Source organism: Oculina patagonica, chromosome 2, assembly GCF_052425735.1.
Source record: "Oculina patagonica isolate OP01 chromosome 2, crgOcupat, whole genome shotgun sequence".
Classification (NCBI taxonomy): Eukaryota; Metazoa; Cnidaria; class Anthozoa; order Scleractinia; family Oculinidae; genus Oculina; species Oculina patagonica.
Genome location: NC_135759.1, coordinates 3,282,465 through 3,305,337, shown reverse-complemented (window position 1 = coordinate 3,305,337; position 22,873 = coordinate 3,282,465). Strand labels below are relative to the sequence as shown.

The following is a 22,873-nucleotide window of genomic DNA, read 5'->3' as shown; positions in this document are numbered from 1 at the left end:
CCTGAAAACCATACCCTATCGGGCCGCACGTCCCCATTAAGCCCCAATAAGGGAGTGCCCCCCCCCCCCCGGGAAAGAACGTCTGTGTAGGAGGCTGTTATTTAGTTGGTGTCTTCATTACATGCGCACGGCACCTTCAGAATCGCGCCACAAAAAGTTACAGATAACATTGAGTTAATAAAAATACAGACCTCATCACAATTCATGTAATCCAAATACCCAAGGCAAATAAGACTCTTCCAAACAGATAAACAGGTCTAAACAATCCACAAGGTTCCCTGCTTGATGCCGACCAGAACATTCGGAAATACCTTATTACGCGAAATTTAAGAGGCAACTTAATTTCGCCATTTTTGGAACTGAACGATAGTTGGCGACATTTTATTTTCGCGAATTTTGAGAGTTAATTTAACGCTTCTTTTAGTAAATATATAAGCTATTTCCATCGCGCCATCAAATTCGTATTTTATTTTTATTTTTTCAACGTAAACATTTGATGTAGCGAAAATTCCGACGTTAGTTATATATCCGGCGTGGGTTAGATTATCTCCCCATATTTCCATAAACTTTACCGGTTAACCTTCAGTTTGCTTGTGTATAAAGGCTGTGAACAAATTATACGAAAAAAAAAACAAATTTAAAGTTATGCTTAATAAAACTGAAAAGAACCTGCAGATAGACCGTAAAACGAATTCAATACAACTTGGCAACGAAACAAAAATTAATTAACAGGCATAATGGTTCGGCAACTTAACATTTTAAATTGTAACTTTATCCTTTCTCTAGCGTCATTCTGTCGTCATGGTAACTAACGGGGTTCGTAAATATCGTTAATAATTCAGCATTTTTGGGCCATTTCCAGTCTGCATTCACCTGCCTCAGTGGAAGGGAAGGTGTTATGAACCCAGATAATACAGGAACATGTTAAGGCTCTATCTTGAAAACATGCTTTTACTATTGTACCTCGCCACAGCTTTTTCCGTTTGTGAGGTAAGAAGCATTTTGTCTTTTTGCAGATAAATTTTTGTATTTCAATGATCTTTGAGAACCGTGTTGGGAAAATTATTTTGTTATGGAACTCGTTCGGTATACAACGCGGAAAATTTGTTCGTACGACAACGAATTTTGAAGCTACGCTTTTACGATGGCGAAGAAAATTTTAATTATAAGTTTTCATCGCTTAGAAAGCTCGCTCCTAGGAGAGAAAAGTTTGTCGTGTAAAATTGTCTTGTAAAAATTAGGTTAATCATGTCCGACGAAGGCCTAACCACCTAAAAAATTAATGTTAAAATCATGTTGCGTTAAACCATTTTATCGCGTTCGATCAAAAGAATCTTTAAAGTTTGTAAATTTCTCTGGGATTTACTTGAGCAACATTGCTGTTGTTATCAGCCAAATTGAACTTGAAAGCAATTATCAATTCTCCGAAAAAAACGGCTTTGTAAACTTAAAGCTGGTGTATATAAACTTGCGACGTCAATTTATATATTGATTACAGATTTTCAAGTCAACCCGGATTCTACTTCAAGTCTAGCAAACTCTTGTGTTTTTGTTGAAATAGTCTATGTCGCAAAAAGAAATTGTGAACAAAAAAGAGAGGGGAAAATTGTACGGTTTTTGATCAATTTTCTTTTCCGCTGTGTAAACCGGCGTTAATTATTTATTTTGTTAATTCCTCATCTTGGAATATAAATTATCCGTTATTGCAGGCGTGCGAGTAAACGTCGGTTTTTTTTCAATATCAGTTTTACCAACTTTATTTTTCGATCCATTCGTAACAATTATATATTCGCACGTATTTCTGAACATTTTAACAATTTTTTCGATTAATTCAGTCTTGTCACAAACTGTTCCTTGATCAGTTTTATTCTGTTTGAGTTTGCTTCGCGAAACAGATAATTAACCTGCCCAAATAGCAACTTCCAACGGAGTTTATTCAATGAAAATAACGACTAAAAATAACGAGAAACAATGCTAGCAATTTCATGACCAAAACAGAGTTGTCCTCAAAGGCTCCTCTTAGAGCCGAACAAGAAGTTTCGGTTTTAAATTTACCTTTTTCGGATTATCAATTATTTAAACTTGCAAGTTATTTCCATACCGTATACGGTATACGGGTTAACTTGACAGGAAGCATTAACGTTGCGAAAGAGGAACTCTTTATTCCAAATTTACTTCGAGAATTTTCCGATTTTCAAATTTTGGACGTCAAAACTCTAAAAGAACGGGAATTTCAACGTTCGCTTTAAACAAAGTGATGCTTTCGAAAAAAAAATTCCAAGGTTTTTTAACAGAGAAGTTTGAAAGTATTCCAAATGCTAATAACAACATCTTCTACGCTGTCGATATCTGAAGGAATTATTCATTACTGCTCCAAGATTAAAAACATTTTTTTTAAGTGGGGTGTTTGGCACCTATTTGCGAATGCAGTAATACATCGCTTCTAAATTTACTAGTGATAGTCCCGTTTCACGTCCGAAGAGTCCCTGAAAAAAGGCTTGAAAGTTTTTCTGAAGTTTCATGTGCGAAAGTAATTATTAAAGTCAACGTTTTTCCCTTTAGCGATGTTCTTCTGTTAATGGAAACATTTGCAAAAGGCTCGATTTTTTTTTCTTCTGACTAATGACAAAATGCAGAAGGGAAGGCTCCTTATCCTGATTTTCAGAATTTCAGACGTCTTCCTCCCGTCAAAGGTCTGCAATTCAGGCAAACAAAGATTCGTGAACAAACTTTTAATTTATTCATAACTGAATTTTCGAAACTCAAAGCTGAAGTACTTTAATAAACTCTTTCTCAAACAATATGTCCCAGATTTTCTTTTGAGATACCCTAAAGAGTTCTATATCCAAACGGTTTTATCAGAATTTGCCAATGAGAATCACCCTGCAAAATTATTAGTCAGCAAAATTAAATTTTGAAGGAATATTTTCGTAATGTGCTGATCGATTAGCACGCAGGTGATGTTCTTACCTAACTAGCTAAAATTTCCGCTCATTTTTTTCATGAGCATTAATGAATTGAAAAATTAACGAAAATAAAGATTTTCGCGAAAATAAAACCTGAAGGCATTAGAACGTATAATGGATTGAAGTTTCAAATTTATTTGCCTCAATTTTTTTTCCTCAATTTACCCAATCAATAAAGAAAGTGCAAAACGCCGGCATCCAGCTTTGCGTGCGAAGGTATCATTCAATTGATCGTGCTCTTTAACATGTCATCGAAGCAAGAAAACTATTTCAACCTTTGTTTTTTCGAAAGAGAGGGGGGGGAGAAAGGAAAAGAAAGGACGCCAGCGCCAAACGGAAGAGGCTGGGGACAGTCTAGAAAACTATTTACAGATTCAACACCAGGCTCCTTGTCGAGCGGAAGTTACATTCTCGTCCCCAGTAGCCGCCTGTCTCCCTTAGCCAGCGGAGACTAGCGCACGTACAATGTAGTAAGAATTCTGTAAGTATTTCTCCGAGCTTGTACTCGCATTTTACCGGTAGTTTGAGTAACTGTGAGTCCGTCATTGATATGGCCATGGCAGACTTATAGCATGAAGCGCTTTTTACATCCCGACTTTTCATTTTTCATCTTTTACGAGCAGTTATTTTCCTAGACTTACTAGGCAGAGGCTTTTCAGGCTTTTCGATTGGAAATGCTAGTATATTCGTGACGCTGACAAATCGCTTTAGAATTCTACAGAAATATTTTTTATTAGACTGAACCGAGTAGTCTCGTTGCCTTCACTTTTCCTAAAAGAAGGCGAAGTGTCCAAACCCAGGGCTTTTAATTGTCCTTTGCACGGGTGGATAAATATGCGCGCAGTTGGATAATGAATAGCCAATGAAAACCTGACAAATATTTCATGCTGACTTCTGATGGCATTTAATTAATCTACATGAAAGAACATGAATTAAAAGTGTCCCCACTTTGGGCTCCTTGTTGTAATTATTTTTGCCTAAATTGTTTATTTTGCCGTGTTTTTTTAACAGGCCTCCGAACTAAGGTTAACCTCGCAATGCAAGAACTACAGAGTACTTCTTTTTTGCCTAAAATTGTTAATTTTATTTGCCCGTATTCTATTAACAGGCCTCCGAATACAAGTTTAGCCTCACAAGAACTGCAGATTGGCAGTTTATAGGCCGTCGTGTCAAGTACACCCTCACCATGACCATTCCTGAGTCTACGGAGCTGAAAACCAAAATCAAGCTCCCTTTCAACGGCACAGCCATTCTACGACTAACAGAGGCAAAAGTCACTGATGTGAGCAAGCAACTGACCTTCGCCAACAACGCAACCAACATGACGTCATCGGCTGACGATGGTTTGATTGACATCGCGTTCTTTGACTTCGGTACCGTCACGCGAGCCGCGTTTGAAAACGACACTAAGATCAAGATTGAGTTTGAGGTCCAGGTGATGAACCATGACCACATCGTCAATGGGGGCCTGCAGTGGGTCAGCGTTGGTACCCAGTACGGCACGAACCAGTCCGTGTGGGCCGCCATGCTGGCGGTGAAGACTGTTCAGACGGCTTGCAAACGGCCAGTTTTGAAAGTTGACTTGTGGGGAGTGCGGCCTGTTGGTCACTCTGTACTCTTTGGGTATGTGACACTTCATTAACAAGTCCCAATATTAATGCAATAGTAGTCACAATGAAGGGAACTGAATTAGTACATTTAGTAGTACACAATTTAAAGATCTATAAAGGAACGCGAATAAAGAGCAATATGCGTACACAAATAGTAATAGTTCCCACTAAAGCTGCTCCCGCCTTTATAATAATTGCGTTTAACGAAGGAGAACGTATACTAATTGTGTCGATTTTCCGAAGTCAGTCCCATGGTTATTAATCACGATGCCATATGATTTCATGGTTTGGACGCCATTTTGGACTAATGCTGGCTGGCAAAGATGGTCTCGATCTCAAGCAAAACAAAATGGCGTCGCATATTGCGATCAAAGAAATAAAATATTAAGGGGGCAATTTAAGATTCACAATTAAGAAGACAATACACGTACATAATTTAGGGATCGATAGAAGCACACAATTTAGGGAACAACTGAGGTGAACAGTTAACGGGGCCAAAACAAGCACAGAATTAAGGGTCCAGTACTCATACACAATTAGTGGTTACGTAGAGGTACATAGTTAAGAGGCCTATACAGAAGGACACAATAAAGGGCCCAACAGATGTCCTCAGAAGGGTCCCTACAGGTACACTATTAAGGGACCGAATCGAAACAGGTAAAAAAATAAGGGGCCAATACAGATACACATGTGACTATGTGTCAGTTATGAGATTTTAACAATTTTTGGTATTTTTTTTTTTATTGTATTAGGGACCAAATCAGTCTGCGTTTGGTGGTGTCTCATTCACGTCTTACCACAGACCTAGTGGACAGTGGCACAGTACAACTACCTTTACCGTCGTTCCTAACGTACAACAGTCACACCACACTTTCCGATTCGGTCAGCGTGGTTGTTTCCGGCACAGGTTCAACAGTTTCTATCAAGGTAAAAATTTATTTCCCTTTTTATACTTCTTAATTTTAATTATACAGCTCTTTCCCTTCACTCCCTCCTATGAAAAAGTATTTGTATGCTAATGATCACCTAGTGATGTTTGCAATTTGAATAGCACCGTACTATAGTTTATCAGTTTAGTTATTCTTTAATCTATGCAAAATCTTAAGTTCACCTTTTTTCATAGTTGTTCCTTTGCAACCAGAGTTCGATTCTTGGTTTGAACTATCATTAATTTGCTTGCTCCGTATTCCTTCATTTTCAGTTTGGAACGCTTGAGTTTCCCCAAAAGGTCGACCTGAAGATAACATTAGACCTTGATCCGGATAAAACAAGGGCCGATGGGAAAATCCACGACTGTACAGCGCACGTGAATCTCAAGTACAACGGGACAGCGGATACCTGCACCTCTTCCTCAGGCTCCCGAGAGTTTGCTCACGAAGGACCAGCGACCACCTCTTTCAAGTATTACGTGAAACGTAAGTTTATAAGCCACCTAGAAAAGAAGTGTTATAGGCTGGTGCTGAAAGTATTCGCGCAAGTTAGCATGGGCCTATTTGGGTCGGGAGGGGCTGGGGGAGGATGGGTAGGGGAGGGAGTAAGACAGTATCACGCGAAAAGACCTTAGCACAAGAATAAGGACAGAAGTCATCTTGCAGTTGTCTTACAGCGCAAATTACGGGTTCTTTTAGGGAAAAATGTTCACGGAATTTTTGAGAGATTTTGCTCGTCGAAGCCAAGAAAGTATTACTAAACATCATCTTGATTTGTTTCATCATCTTGTTCACGGAATGTTCGGTGTCTGTTATCTGCTCTCGATGTACAATTATCCTCAAAATCGCCATCGCATTCAGCTTTCCTCTAAGCGTTTTGTTCGCCCATATTTATTTATTGTGCCCCTCCTCCAAATAACTCCATCGCTTGTCATGTAATCATTTCTAGCAATCAATCAAAAGCCAGATCGGATGTTGACGTTTCATTTCGGACGTTTCATTTTCGGACACTTTTTATCTCATTCAGTCGGACAAATTTCGGACAAAAAACACTGCTGAAACATAGGTTAAGTACATTTATGCCTACAAAACACGAATTAGTTTTATTGCACCCTTAAGGTTTAAAGATACTTCGTCACGAAAATAACACATATACCATCTAGCCGTTAGATATCTCAGGCTTTTTGTCTCAATTGTAGATCGCTCCATAAAGGAAACTAACAGGTTTGGAGCTCGAAGTGTCCACTATTTCTGCCATTTCATAACCCTTTCTTGCATCATCGGGTTTGTTTGCCAGCTGGCTGTGTTCCTAAAACCGTTAAATTGTACTGTAAAAAAAATCGAACTCTTAAAATTTCAGACGCCTAAGAATTTCGGACGGTTTTATTTTCGGACAATTTTTTGTCCGAAATTAAAATCGTCCGAAACTTTTTGTATTTGGTCCAGATAGACTCGCCTTACTAAATCTATTTTATTTCATATTTAGAAGTTTCATGTGACGAACCTCTTGGATTGGAAGATGGTTCAATTGCTGACGGCCAGATCACGGCCTCGTCCTATTCCCTTAGCGAGCAGCCACATAAGGGCAGATTGAATGGTGCCGAGGCTTGGTTACCAAATGGACCTTTAATGTAAGTTGTGTAACGATTCTGTTGCCGAATTGGCCGTTCCGAAACTGCGCAGGGAACTGGGGCGAGTTTCAAATTTCAAGTAATCGATAATCTGACATAGCCAATTGAAATTAGCCATTTGACCAAGTTTCATGCTTTCAGGATGAACAGTAAGAATAATAAGTTATAATAAGTTATGATATGGACCTTGAAACATGGTTCAAAATCCATACAAACGTCTATTATTTTGAGACAGCGTTCCCCAAAACCATATAAACTCTTACATTTTTTTATGATTTTTGTGACACTCTTTAAAATGGGCAAACATATTCTTAGTTTCTCTCAAATAATGGGTCTTTGGCAGGATTTTACAGCTATCACAAAATGGATAAAAATTTTTAAGAGTTTATATGGTTTTGGGGACGCTGGTTTACAATTTTTACACGTAAAACCTAACGCTGTTTCAATGATTTGTGTTTCAGGAAGGAGAAATCGCAGTTTCTCCAAGTCAACTTTACCAGTAAGGTCAAAGTTCGTCGACTCAGCATTCAAGGTAAACGCAACTTCTTCGTCACCAGGATCTCTCTGTTTTTCAGCGATGATGGTGTCATTTGGAAACCTTATAAAGAGGGAGGCAAAATCAAGGTAAGATAAGGAAAGTTAAAACGATGATAGTCTATCTAACGGCAAGCAGTCCGTCTAAAACACTGCTTCTGCACAATGCTAGCTAAAAACCCGAGCTGCAACTGAACTAGCTTTATGACAACACAGAAAAGGTCTTGATACATGTCTCACTGAGATCTCAAAGTTAAAAAAATATTTATAAGAATGCGCGCAAAAAAGATAATTGCGTTTTTGAAAGAAATTCTTTATGAAAACAAACATCTCACTTAAAGGTCAAATGAACAGAAAATTCAAAATGCATTTTGACCAACCAAACACTAAACCTATCCATCATTGAGTGAAATTAAAGAGAAATTTTGCTTCCCGAGCCTTAAAGCGCCAATTACAGCAAAAATATGAAGATTTCCGACGGCTTTACGAAAACGTTTTTGAACGACCGCGCACTGAAATGGAAGGAATGGAACGAGTTTGTGACGTCATAATTGGTGTTTTTGAAGAAGACCGCAGACTGATTCCATTGACGGCACTGGTTGTCAAAGTTCGACAACGTCTGGTAAAAAATGAATTTGTATTTAATTTTGCGATTTTCCAGACGTATTCTGGGTACATTTATTTATCACTTATAGAGCAAGCTCCCGCTTATCGTCATTTTGAAACCAACACCAAATTTTGAAACCTAACCAATCAGATGCCGCGTTTTAGCATTGCAGTTTTAAAAAAGCGAATTGACAATTCCATTTGTTTTTCATAGGAGTTCGCAGCCAACACGAATGCTGACTCTGCACAGATGATCGCGCTTCCTGTTCCAATCGAAGCTGTGTTTATCCGCGTCAATCCCACTGGCTGGCACACAGGCATCGCTCTCAGAGTTGAGTTCTATGGCTGTGTACTGGGCCAGCAGCCCTTAGCTTCGGGTACGTCGGCGTTTAACCTTTCATTTTAAAGGAGCTACGTCACGGGTATTTCGCGGATTTTTGGTGTTAACTATTCTGAAATTAGTGGGCAACTTAACCCATGAAAAACATTATCTATGAACATCTAAAGTAAGATATAACCTAATTATGCGGAAAGATTTCGAGTTGGCTATACTAACCCTGGAATATCCCACGAGTCACTTGCATTTTCTCGGTATACACACGAGCCTTTAGGCGAGTGTGTATACCAAGAAAATACAAGTGACAAGTAAGATATTCCATAGTATACCTTGAGAAAGTGTTGTGTAACTATTTTATACCAGGCCATAGAAAATACGCTCACTAAATTTCATCGAGAATACAATCGCAGCGAGATCGGAAGGTTGGGTTGAATACCGTCGAATATACAACGGCTTTCCTGTATTCTGATTGGCATGTATTTTCTATGCATGGTATAAATAACCATAATTTGCGGATAGAAATCAAACATTGGCTATAAAAATTAAAATATAGATTCTTTTTTTTTTTTGAAGACGCGCGAAAACAACTTGAAAAGTTTAGCCTTGATTTTCCAAGTTGCAATCCATTTCCATCCGAGCCATCTGCAGCCAAAGACGCTTGTAAAAAGTTTCAGTGCTCTAGTATAGCAATTGGTAATAAAAGTGAACCATTATTTTTAGGTTTCCTACGACTCAAATAAATTTTGGCTGTTCAAAAATCTGGTAAAAACCGTGACAAAGCCGCTTTTGAGCTTTATTGTCAACATCTGCCAAATTCCCATGGTTTCCCATATCAGCTGTAACACCAACCTGTCATTATTTTGGTTAGGTGCCTTGAAGTTCACGAGCCGTGGATATTTGTTGGACAAAGATTCTGGCATTATGTATGTCTGCAGCGTGCCAATGAAAAAGTAAGACCCGTACTACTACAAAGTGCTAATTAATGCACTAAGGGACGGACCATTATTTTTTGGAGGGGGGGGGGGGGGGGTATGAAAAATATTGAAAAAAATTGTTTGCAGGGCCTGGCAAGACAAAATAAATTGTTTGCAAACACGATATGTCTAACAAAAAATAGTAAGAATTTCGAAAAAAAATGTTTGCAGAGGTGCATAAACTAAAAAAAAAGTTTGCAGAGGAAAATTTTTCATCCCCCCCCCCCCTCCAAGAAAATAATGGTCCGTCCCTAATGCTCTCGGAGACGCTGTGGCCTCATGCTAAGTGAGCTTGACTACAGAGCAAGCGGTTTATGTTCGAGTGGGACAGGATGCGGTCCAGGAAGTTCAGAAAAGGGGACGTGACAATGGGTGCGACAACTAAGCAGCTTACATGCCTTTCCTGGCCCTTTCTAGTTGGGCGAAAACTATCGAAAAATGCATGGGTTCGGTTACTTCTGCCCTAACACAACAACAAACGGAACTTAATTGCCGTTTCCCCCACCTCCCCCACCCCCACGAGACTATTGTCTTTTAAGAAATAGATGTGGGGCAAGGAAGGGATTAATTGATCTGTTGAGAAGGTACTCTGCTACCAGAACTGTAAAACGCATTGAATTCAAAATGGTAAATGAAAGGGTTTTTATTTTACAGCAAAAAGAGTAAATCCAACTGCTTCTTCAGCAGCGACCAAGGGAGTACCTGGACAGGTAAGATGTCGAGTGAACTATCGACTGGCTGCCCCCTCCCTCTAATGGACTATACGGGGAGGCCCCACTTGAAAGTGGTACCTTTTTAGGCGATGACATCAGTCTATCGCCTTTAATATGTCGGGCGGTGGTCCCATCCTTTAAGGCTCACGAACGAATTAAAGGCTAGAGTTGAATAAGGTTAGGATTGACCTCTAAGATGATCTCAAATGAGAGGCTGGACTACATTCATCTCAGTTACCTCGCTAACACCTTGCTTGTTTGCTCATTTGCTTTTAATGTTTTATTTGCAGACATGGACAATCGACTCCTCGTCATCCTGGGACATGACAAGACCGAAAATGCAATTTTCGGGGTGAGCAAGAATGGAAAAGCGATTTTGAAAAGCACTGAAGACCATTCAGCAAGGTTTAATGCTGTTGCTCAGAACGAGTGGTTGGGGGCTAAAGAAAAATCCACCACAACACACACCAAGTGGCTTGAGAGTGACTTAGCCATAACCAATACTACCATTACACCACAGGCTGGGCACACAGTCACCTCCACCAGCGGTACCATGTGGGGAGGTAAGAGTTGAGACTCTTGAGAAGTTCTTCTTCTTCTTCATCTTCTTCTTCTTCTTCTTCTACCGACCTGCCTTACCTACCCACTTACCTACCAACCTACCGACCTAACTACCTACCTACCTACCTACCAACCTACCAACCTACCAACCTACCTATCTACCTACCTACCGACCTAACTACCTACCTATCTACCTACCTACCTACCTACCTACCTACCTACCTACCTACCTACCTACCTACCTACACCTACTTCTACTACATTTCTTCTCCTCCTACCTACCTACCTACCTACCTACCTACCTACCTACCTACCTACCAACCTACCTATCTACCTACCGACCTAACTACCTACCTACCTACCTACCTACCTACCTACCTACCTACCTACCTACCTACCTACCAACCTACCAACCTACCTATCTACCTACCGACCTAACTACCTACCTATCTACCTACCAACCTACCTACCTACCTACCTACCTACCTACCTACCTACCTACCAACCTACCTTCCCTACCCCTCCTACCTACCTACCTACCTACCTACCTACCTACCTACCTACCTACCGACCTACCAACCTACCTATCTACCTACCGACCTAACTACCTACCTCATTCCACTACCCTTCTACTTGGAGTACTTCATTTGTCTTATTGCTTTTCTTTTCTGTTTGCAGCTTCTGCTAACGGTATTCATGTGAAGCCGCAATCAGAGTGGGAACTGAAGGCGATTTGGATGTGTGCTGGTGTGTAAACAAATCCACAAGACTGTCTTTACCTAAGAGAAAACAAAAACACTGAAACTTTTTCGTTCACCTTGTGAGCTGAATGTTAACTGTCATACATAATTGTTAACTGATCGAGTTCATTTTAATAGTCGGATTTGAGCTTCAAACGCAGGCTTTGTATAACATGCATTTACACGCTGTACTTTTTTTATTTTTAGTTTAGTTTGTGGAGTAAGCTGAAGAAAATTACTGTTGTAGTAATACTTATCTCAATAATAGAACTGACCTTTTTAGCTAGCCAGTTTACTCGAGTTTTTATTTTCTCATTTCAGACTTTGGTAAGTGAGCAGTCGCTCTTCGATGCATGTGTGGTCAGTATAATTTCAGTGAAATGCCCTGGGCAGAGCACTGAACATTGGTTTGTAAACGTTTTGTAGAAAACAACAACGACAAAAACAGTCCATTTTGCGGTAATCGTTAGGTCTTAGGAGCACGAAGCAGAAGTTGATTTTGAAAAATTCACTCCACTCAACAGATAACTTGAGGAATATTGATTGTATCAATCTTCTAGTGTGTTCTCGCCTTCTCGGTAGTGGAAAAACCTAGCACAAGTTAACAGTAGTTAACAGTCTCTCTTTGCGCCTTCATTTCTTCGCGCGCTGAGAGACTTATGAAACTCGTCCTGAAAAATTCCAAACTGGTGACGTAGTTCAACAGAGATCCGCGTTGGGTCTCTGATTGGTTGTTATTTGCACGTGAAAATTCAAAATCGAGAAACAACCAATGAGAGGCAACACACGAATCAATGTAGAGCTACGTCATTAGAAGTGACGTTTCTTGAGCGTTTACTTGGGAAAGACTTCTGATTTCCAATTACGCAGAATGGACTGTTTCCCAGTTTTTTAAATAATGATCACAACTATGATATAAAGCTCAAGACTGTTGCCAGTCGCTAAAGTTTTAATTTTTGACAATTCAAGCGAGTTTTTGACATCTGCTTTCGGAACGTGGCCACTTTTGGGTCTGGCTTCGCCACCCGCACTAACGTAGTTTCTGACTTTCCTTGAATGGGAAAAACCAAGAGTTGTCAAAAATTAGTAATAAAAAAACCTTTTCAAATGGCAAGGAAAGCAGCGCACCTCACTGCACTGTTTTTAGATTTACTATAAAAACCGACAGACGATTACAGACGTCGATTTGTAAGAGTAGTTGTAGCTTCAATCTCTTTGATATTACACATCTTCAAAAACAGATCGGGCCTCTAAAGAACCCCCCCCCCCCCCCCCCCTACCCCCAGGTCTGAATAAGATTAAAAGACACCCTCTTTTAAAGACGGATACCTATTTGAAATGGACAACGGACGCTTTAAACTAAACAACTTCGGGACACTTGGGAAGTGTTTTTCATTGGATAAAAATAATTTAGCAAATAATTCTGCATTACAGTAAAACTATAGCATACTCGTATCTAGACTCACTTGGTCTCTGAAACCCGTTAACGTTTAGCATGTGGTAATGCAGTGGACTTATTAAAAACGTACAGAAAACAAATAAAGATAAGATAAGATACTTTATTTAACATAGAACTCCGCTTAGCTAAAACCTACATTCCAGAAAGCCCACAAACAAGAAAAATATTAAAAAAAAACTTAGTAAAAGATTTCTTTTCATAAATGCAAATGTATTACAGTCGATTCCTGGCTTCGTATTCCATTTCTGATGTGATCTGAAACTATCGTGAGTAAAATCACAGTGCGATTGATAACAAAAGCCCTCAATATAACTATTTAGTAATCACTGGTGGTAGCCCTTGACCTGACTTTTTTGTAAACCCGAGTTAGTGCCGGCCCGATAGTGTCCGTCTTAGAGCTGAGAGAGTTGACTTTTCAGTCATAATATAGACTTCGGCTTTACACATGTTCTTAACTGAGTTTTTAAAGATATTGAAATTATCAGTAATTTGTAGTGTTATCAGTCGATGTTATTGCATTAAGTAAATATCCTCATTTTGTACTGAGTAATACGTGCTTATTGTTATTTAGATATTCTTTTATCGGCCAAACGAACAGTTAACTTAGTGACGTAAAAAATGTTAAATAGTTCTTAGTCAGTTGCATTTGTTAAGGGTTTAATCATATTTTAACAAAAGAGGCAAAAGAAGTATCAAAAACATTCAGCATGCCTGTTGATTTCTGACTGTAGGTATAACATGTAAAAATCAACTTCTGTCAATAACTTGTACTAAAATTTACTTACATTAGAGACGATTGTCAAAAGCAGCTTTCATGTTCATTGTATAATTTTCTTTGATAAAAATAAATTATCTATTGCCTCATTTGAGTAATTTTTTTTATTATTTTAATGCTACGGTGATGGGTCGCACTTAGATTCTTGCATGTTAATCATTGTTTATTCATCTGGGCCGGGTTGTTCAAAGCACGATTAAGCTAATCCAGGATTAGCGCAAATTTTGATATCAGCTTTTCAACTTTTCAGTGAGATTTTCTGTTTATATGTTCCGTTGTTCAGCCTTGCCATCGACAAATCTCAAACTCCACAAAACGTAAGCGATAAAAACACTTGTATGCAAGAAAAATTGAACCCTCGATTAACTTTTAATCCTGGGTTAGTGTTAATCGGCTTTCGAACAACCCGGCCCTGATCAACTTTTGAAATGTTCAATGTCAGACTCGTACCCAGTCGCTTCTCTCGCAATATTAGCGGCGCGCAATGCATCAAGGGAAGGGTGAACTTAAAGCGCGTCTCCTTCTCATAACCTCTTCGAGCGTAGCGAAAAAACGGGTAACGACTGGGTACGAGACTGGTTCAATGTTCTTTCAACCATTTTTGAGTTCGGTGAAATTGAGCACGGAGAACTAAAAACCGACCACGAAAAATATCTGACTATATTAAACGACTATTCGCCGAATAAGCACTGTATATTTCATGTAACAACACGGTGCTATAAGATTAATATTGAAGAATCACATTCTTGGAGTATCAATTCAACCTGGTGCTAATTTGATAAATTTAACCCGGCACCTCTTGTATTTAAACAGGTTATATTGACATTCACATCTGCTCTGGGGGTAATACAGACCCTTCAACGGAAAATTGCTTGGGAAACGATGCTTCTATCAAAGTCGACGGAGTGGAGAGAGCTTTGAATGTTAGTATAACACAAGCTCAGCACCTTAATTTCTCCTGGAAGGGGTTGGAGCTTGGGGTGGGGGGACGTCCTTATAAAAAGAGCGGGGATGGTCGTCGGAGATTGGCGGGGATGGTCGTCGGAGATTGGCTGGGATGGTCGTCGGAGTCTTGCAAACTTTGCCTCCAATCTTCATGTAAATGGTAACTAAGTGTCTTGCCCATACCCGATACAGATCATTTCACTGTTCAAATCACCGATTTACGCCGAATGGAACTAGAGAAAATATTTTCGCTACTTGCCGTGATGGTTCCGAGGACTTGAATTATCGATTAGCTGGCGTTCCTAAAATGAGCGGCTGAATCTTGGCTCAGTAGTTCTGTCAACGTGAATAAAAAATCCTTGACACTATTCGCAAAGGTTGTTTGTAATCGGCGTAACGGCGTAACGAGAATCCGTGTTACGAGATTTTTTCTGATTTTTTTTCTGTTTTTTCTGTTTTTTTTTTTTTTTTTTTTTTTTTTTTTAAGGATTAATCTATCTCTGCTAAACTAATTCAAATTCTCACTTTGCTGAACCGCAAATATATCCCATAAAATTAAGGGTTCTTACATCTTCTTTATCGATCCGTCGAGGTCGATCACGAACCCGGATTACGAGTTTAGGATTTCGAGTAAGGTTTTCGTCAATTATTAAACAGAAAAGCGACATGCCACTAGTAGTTGAAACATAAAGACACTTTCACCCCACTTGGGAAAATAAAACATACAAAGCCAAAGTCAACGAAGCCGTTTAAGAAAGAAAATATAACGGCTCGAAAATTTACGTATTTCGAAAAAAAAAAGAAAGCCCACAACAACGGGCAATTCCAGTTAGTCACCCATCCAAGTACTATCCCCGCACAACAGGACTGTTACTTTCCATCGGTTCTTGTCCGATCGCCGAATTTTCAGGCACTTGTATTTTCTTTCTAACGGCTTCGTTGACTTTGGGTAAGACAATCTGCATGCGGCAAGGACAGTCGCTCTTCTGTAAATTGACGAAATTTTCACTCGAAATCCTTACTTGTAATCCCGGCTCGAGATCGGCATGACTATAAATAAACCACAAACGTTATTGCCGCCTAAAAAAAGTGGTTCCAGTACCACTGTCTGCAGGTTAGCAAAGTGAGAACTTAATTTAGTTTATAGCAGAAATAATTATCGTTCTGTGTTTCGAGGCAAATTGACAAGAGTTTCGTTCACGTTAAAAGAACTACTCAGCCAAGATTCAGCCACTCATTTTAGCAACACCTGGTCCAGCTAGTCGATCAGAATTCAAGTCCTCGGAAGCATCACGGCAACTACCGGTAGCGCAAATATTTTCTCTGGTTCTATTCGGCGTAAATCGGTGATTCGAACGGTGAAATGATCCTCTTTGATGGTTTGAGTCGCAGTATTTAACAAGGCGGCTTCTCTTGAAAAATTGGCGCGCTTTTCAGTATACTTTATGTCATTAGGTCATTCCGCGAAAATTACATTCCGCATAATTATGCCATTCCGCAAGTCATGCCACATGCCATTTCGCAAACTAATTTCGCTTTCTACCCTCACCGTAAAATAAATCAAGGTGCTTATTTTTGAATTGGCGCGCGGAAGACAATTTAGTGGTGAACAATAGAAGCGATAGAGTGTTTTTGTCTCGGAACTATCGGTTTGATAGTTACCCCTTGGAAAATTGATGTTCTTCAGTAAAACTAGCATATTAGCCCTCCACGCTTAACTTCTCGGGCTAATATTTGTTTAAAGAACATCAAATTTCCGCGGTGCTAACTACCAGCCGATAGTTCCTCGACAGAAACCCTCTATTGTTTAAATAGTGCCCGTCCGAGAGAAATGCCGGTATGGATAATGCTAAATCGTGAATTTTTGGGGGGAAAGGCATTTGTGTTTAAAAGGGTGATATCTCTGATTGCGCCATTTGCGCGCGCACGTAGCTAGTACCAGTCTCCAAGCGCGCATTAGAATTAAAAATCTCTAAATCCTGGAGGAAAGGAAGTAGAGTTGCGATAATAGCGACCTTCAGATTTGACTACGAGTACGAGAACGAGTACGAGTACGACTTTGGTTTTCGGTCTTCCCCCCCGGTATAATAACTCGGCTGCGCCTCGTTGTGTCCGTTAGGATACGAGTTCTCGCATGCTCGAAATGTATGAAGTTAACGTAGACGTACTTTAGTGATACCTTCAGGGACGTTCGTTGAAAATTGTGTAGCAAAATTACTGGCAAGACAAGCCCGTCGCTAGAAACGTTTAGAGCTCAGAAAATAGTTTTTAGCCATAAACCGAAGACTGAACACTTTGGTTCTTTTTATTGACATCGAAATTAGCGGCGGCTTTGAAATATTGATGTTTCGGCGAAATCGAAATGAGTGATCAGGCGAGGAATGCCGGCTTGTCGCTGCTTTGCGCCTCCATGCTGAGGGCAGAGAGCAAAATCCAACGGCGGATCAGCTGCTTCTAGGCTACGATACGTGACAGATATAGGTTTCTTTCCTTTTTCTTGCAGGGACGAGGATACAATATAGTGTTGCTAACCAGAGGAGGAAAATTCATTGATTCTGTTTCATTTGACACACATGCTTCGCCCACTGCCGATGACGAAATGGGTGCTTATATTGAGAGCCTTCCGGATAATGTCATTGTCCTGATGGCTGTTAAAGACGAGGCGAGTTGGGGAGACAATGCAGCTGAAGAGGACAAGATTGGTGCAAATCTACAGGTGTTAGATCTTGGAGCCAAGAATCCAAGACCCCCTGGTCATCGCGCTTCGTGGGCCCTTGTTGGGTACAAGGGACCTCACGATCAAGTCGATTGGATACAACAGGCACAGGCACCCCAATATGAAGGTCCCTCGGAGATCTCAGTTCAAATCCCAAAAATTGTCGGGGATTGCATGTGATCTAGTGGCCGGGGATCAAAATATCCACTTGAAATCGGAACTAATGTCAGTGGGTAGATAAGCAGCAACTTTTCACTTTTTTCTCAATAACCGTTGCCTTTCTTTTGTAGCAGGCTCTCTAATAACATGGAACGGTTACAGTTAATAATTCTTTAAACTTATAATTAACCGCACTATTTTAGGGCGCTTTCCATTTGTCAGAACTGGCCGACCTGGCGCTGGTTTTGAATGAAAATGGGCCTTTTCCTCGAGATTTTTCCACAAATCCACGATAATAATTAACAACATGAGCCCGCGTTGGATACGAGGTGGTAAATTGTTTTGCGCAGTTAATTATACTATGGCATTTCTGTGGTTTTTGTAGGCACCGCTGATTATTTCTAGTTCATAAAGCTCGCCAAATTTGCTGTTTTCAACCATTTTTCTGATGGAACTGTCTCTTCCCGCAGAAAAATTTTACGCTGAGCGGCACTTGCCGCACTCATTTTCCATATAAGGTCAAACATAGGTATATGAGCTCATATAACCGGGATTCGGTGAACCAATCAGAAAGCTATAGCTAGAAATGCAATATCCGAGGTTGAGATTTTAAAATAATGTATAACTGAATATTTATGTATTGACTGATTTGACAGGACAAATCTGACTAACAACGAAATTCTGTTCTCGAATATACCGGTTTGACCTGCCATGCCAGTTCTGACAAACGGAAAGCGCCCTTAGATATAATTAAGTTTATCTTGAGTCAATTTGAATGTGGCTCATTTTGTTACTTTCACTCAGTAAGAAATTTGGATCTTTTTCAAGGTCCATCAGTTCTTACTTATAATGTCACATTTAACTTAAAACTTTGCACAAGGCAATTTGTATCTTAAAAAAGGACAACAAAATTAAATCAAATGGCTAAGTGTGAAAACCACGTGCACTGACGCAGTTTATTTTGCTTCTTGGGAATAAATCTCTTGCAAAATCCAACGTATTGTGAAGGTGGGAGCCCTCACATTTAGCTTTAATTTTATTTCCTGTTCCAGAATACTTTGAGTAGGGCTGCCGGATGGGCCGGATAGCACTGACTTGAATTGGTCATGAGGTTACTTTGGTCTATCCACTGCAGACGTCCCCATTTTCAGACCTTTTCCGACTTTTTTCAACCGCTTATTCACAAATATCATGATAAAAAGGGCGGAACTACGGCGGAGTGTGCAGGGGGGGGGGCGCACCTACCCTTCCCTGAGATGACCTGCGGCTTTTAGAATACATTTGGTATTCTGCAAAAAAACAAAAACATGATGTGGTTATTGGTGCACACCTCTCCTAAAAATAAATCCTGGATCTGCCCCTGGAGAACCTAGCCGGACTACTTGCAACATGGCCACTGTGCATCCATGTTTCGTTTTATGATTCTCTTTATTTCTGCTGGTACCGTATTTGTGAAATTTGTTAGCCTTGTTGACAATTGATAAGCGAATTTAAGCATAACTGCAAGTATGTTCACACTTGAGATTAGTCAGATTAGCAGAGTGCAAATAGAAGACGGCATACTCAAGCGCAGTTTCACGTCAACAGCCACATCTTGTGTTTGTGACCATCACCCGCCGGTTCACACACGAGGTTTCGTATGCTCAAGCTAGCTTGTGGTTATTGCACAAGTGTGAATAAGGCTAAAAAAAAGAAAAAAAAAAAAAAAAAAAAAAAAAAAAAAAAAGCTAGTCTTTATACTCAGTGGTCTTGGCTTACTCAAAACTAGCCGGCTATTCCTGAAAAGTTCTTTCTCAAATTCTGAGAAAGGTTCTTTGTCGAATCGTTTTATCTGAACCCACATTCACCCATTCTTATTTTAAGTCACCCAGGAGAAAAAGGTACTACTCTTCTAAATAAATCTTTGTTTTATTCAGGAACTAAAATAATCAAGCATTTTCAGATTTATTGCGTAATGTATTAGTTGTTTTCCTAACTGGAAACTACATATATATTGTTAATCATTATCGACGTCATCAATGTCACTCAACATGTCCAAGCTTTCGTCATCAAGCAAGTCCAGCTCATCCGGGACATCATTCAGTTTTTCAAGACTCTCCTTAATCGTCTCGTCCAGCCCAGCTAAATACCGGTCAAGCTCGTTTCCGTCACTGTCCATTTCTTGTTTAATCTTGGCCACTTGCTCCTGTTCATCAGTCACGTGATTCACAGTGGGTAACATAGCGTCATTGACGATGCAGTTTTCCCGCGCACGCCTCGCTGCTATCTGCTCCTCTTCGAATTTTGCCGCCTCAACTTTCAGCCAATCAACAGCCTGCTCCTGTTCCTTTTTGCTGTCAAAAGGCGCGCCCTCGTTTTCTTTGCCACGCGCGCCGTTTCGCTCCTCGCTTGCAAACAAGCTCCTGACGAAATCTGGTGAACGCCAGAAGAAAAATCAGCACTTGCGCTCTCTCTTGATCTGTTCATGTAAGGATGACCTCGATGCGAATGTGCCATGTTAAATGCTTCTTTGAGATTTCTTGGTTTATAACAGGGCGACGGGCTTGTTCTTTCACGCATAGACTGAGGCGACAGCGAATTGTTACTGTTGCCAGATGGCGGGGTGTAGGGATGATGGTGTCCATAAAAACCATTGTTGTACTGCATTCCACCAGGACTATTCGCCGTCATGTATGTAAGGCGCCTTTTCGACGGTCTCGGTTGATAAACCCAGTTAGGATGTTCTGTTCTGTGTTGTTCCTTCAAGCGCGCAGCATCATCGAAGTAAGGTCGTTGTTGTTCGGTGGACAAATCGTTCCAAATCTCGCCTAGCTTGACGCTAATCTCGGCGTTGTTCGCGTTCGGATATCGCTTGGCGATCGTCGATCGATACAACCTTGCCCAAATCATAAACGCGTTCATCGGCCGTTTGACTTTCGGAGAGTTACTTTGTTGCATTTGCGCTTGGAGACTGTGATACATATGAGGCATGCGTAGAAATGTCTGACTCATAGGGTCGACAGTGAATCCTTTAAAACCGCGCGGATCGCAAGGCGAAGCTGATTCGGAATTCGAGGTGGAAATTTCTGCAGCCTTTTGAATTGGCGACGTTGGAGTAGAAAATTCAGGCGTTTTTGTCTTGTCTTTCGGTGTAGAATGATTGGGTAATCCATTTTTTACCAGCGTAGACTTCTTCGGTGTTTGAAGTTCTCCGTATGTCTTTTTCTCCTCACCTCTTATCGGCGATGCGGAGCTATCGCTAAGTGAAGATTTGTTGTTAATTGAACCATTATGTTCGTTTTTTGATGTCGTCAAGTTTGGCATTGTGCCCGGAAACAATGTGTTTGTTTCGCAACAATGGAGCGTTCGCACAAAGCTAACAATGGAGCGATCCTTTGTCTTGTTTATTACCGTTAGTTATTTACCATAGCAACCTGATGAAATGATTACGAAGTCACGCGGCGAATGCATTGCGCGCGCGGGCCTGATTTTAAAAAAGCGCGCGTTTTCCTGCGCGAGCGAGGTTCCATATAAACTCGATAAACTCTGGCGCGCGCGTCCTTTACATGTAAAAGTAACTTGTAAGTAAATGTTTTCTTAATTATTTTTGAACCCCGAACAAGGCAGCACTACCTACTAAAACGTGAGTGTGTAGTCTAACAGTGTGGCGCTTTAAAAAACCAAAAACAACAACAGCAACAACAACACAAATAATTTAATTATATTACTTAGTCGCCCTTGCAGCCTTAATTTGGGTGTCACGCATTTCTTCTTGCGTGACGACACAAATAAAGGCAGCGACAAACCAACTAACCAAGAAAACTTTCTGTTTCGGTAAGAATTTTTTTTCCAGTTTGGGCGCTTAAGACCGAACGTCTTTGATCTGTTCCTCGGAAACAAAAAAATCCGGTCGAAGTTTTACAAAAGCACTTTTGTTTCTCATAACTTCGAAGTTAGTAGGTTTTGTTTCCGAAAACGTGTTTCCGCATTACTGAGCTAGAAAACACTTTGTTCCTTACAAACGATGAACTACTGTCAAAAGATTTTTTGCTATCACGTTTCTTAGCTAAGCAAACAAGCAGAAAACTCCAAAAAAGATTTTAACTTCCTTGTTTGCGAAAGGCGGTGTCGCTAGCCCATGAAATTTGTCAATTTTGTTTCCTTTCCTCGCAAGCTGATGGGAAAATACTTGCTGCTTAAAGGAAAATATCCCGAGAATACTAATATATAAGTAGAAAAGAAAAGAAAAGAAAATTGTCAAAATTGTTTACGCGCCTTCAAAATTGTTTTTCAGCGGTTTATACTGCTTTCGTTGAAAAATAAATTAAAAATGGCGCCCAGGAGTGGCGCCCGTTCAAGCAAGGCAAGTATACAGTAAAAATAGTTCTCGTTGTCATTCAGTAAACGGCAGATCAGAAAGAGAGTCTTTTTTTCTTATCGAAATTGTCTGAGCCTATCTTTTTGAACTCTCGACACTAAAGCTCAATTTATTATCTTGTTTTTTCGCAAGGTTTGGCTTTTTTGTTCCTAGTTAAAAAATTGAAGTGCTCTTGAAATATTCTTATACGATTTTAAACCAGTATTCAATATTCCTTTACGATTTCAACTGAGTTAAAGCTTATATTTTGCAAACCATGCATCGTCGGGATGTTCTAATAGATCTTTTAATAGTCGTTTGCGCAACTCTCAAACGAAAATCTTTTGCTTCAATGGTATTTTTAAAAGTTCAGACGCAAAAAATGTCTTCGAAATCGGATTAGCTTATTTACGCTTGGTGGGAAAATCCTAAAAAGAAAAAAAAACGCACTGATATAGGATCTGTCTGCTACAGGGCGCTTATATCCAGTTTTAATACAATATACTAGTCTGGTTGGACTTCTACCTGCCAATGGAACTTTCTTGCCTCAAGTATAATTAAGGTTCAGATGGTTGCAAGGTGAGTGGGATTTGCTGTAAGTAAAACTGCAAAATGTGGCTTAAAAAATATGAAGAAAATTGAAAAACAAAATTTATTTCATGAAGGAAATTTGCTTGTTTCTTACTATCGTGACTTTTGAATCCCGGTCCATTATTTTTTTTTTCAAAGAAAGTTCGGTCTGAATATGTTTTGACCTGCAAAATGAATCTTGTATTAATAAAGTTGTTCTTCCTTGTTTTATCGACATTTTACAAAATTCTGAAGTTGTAAAGGGGAAAAAATATAAATTGGAATAAATTTCTAGGTCTGGTGGTTTTATTG

The 22,873-nt window shown here is 39.9% G+C and overlaps 1 protein-coding gene and 1 pseudogene across 1 annotated transcript; one reads left to right on the top strand and one right to left on the bottom strand.

Annotated features, from left to right (window-relative positions):
• Positions 1–871: 871 nt before the first annotated feature.
• Positions 872–18,592, top strand: LOC144642648 (uncharacterized). Its single transcript, XM_078501673.1, has 14 exons — positions 872–990; positions 4,075–4,589; positions 5,329–5,503; positions 5,778–5,991; positions 6,992–7,136; positions 7,598–7,760; positions 8,491–8,653; positions 9,482–9,563; positions 10,242–10,297; positions 10,591–10,863; positions 11,540–11,608; positions 11,923–11,928; positions 14,649–14,758; positions 17,284–18,592. Exons 1-14 carry the CDS (start codon positions 922–924, stop codon positions 17,674–17,676), a joined length of 2,433 nt encoding a protein of 810 aa, XP_078357799.1. The 5' UTR covers positions 872–921; the 3' UTR covers positions 17,677–18,592.
• A 955-nt stretch (positions 18,593–19,547) lies between these two features.
• LOC144641709 (uncharacterized) lies at positions 19,548–21,049 on the bottom strand (annotated as a pseudogene).
• Positions 21,050–22,873: the final 1,824 nt, after the last annotated feature.

Bases quoted from the DNA above. Each gene is read 5' to 3' on its own strand.
- LOC144642648 (XM_078501673.1), top strand. From the start codon at position 922: ATGTTAAGGCTCTATCTTGAAAACATGCTTTTACTATTGTACCTCGCC. The intron at 5,992-6,991 runs GTAAGTTTATAA...TTTCATATTTAG, and splicing joins TTTCAAGTATTACGTGAAAC to AAGTTTCATGTGACGAACCT. The intron at 9,564-10,241 runs GTAAGACCCGTA...TTTATTTTACAG, and splicing joins TGCAGCGTGCCAATGAAAAA to CAAAAAGAGTAAATCCAACT.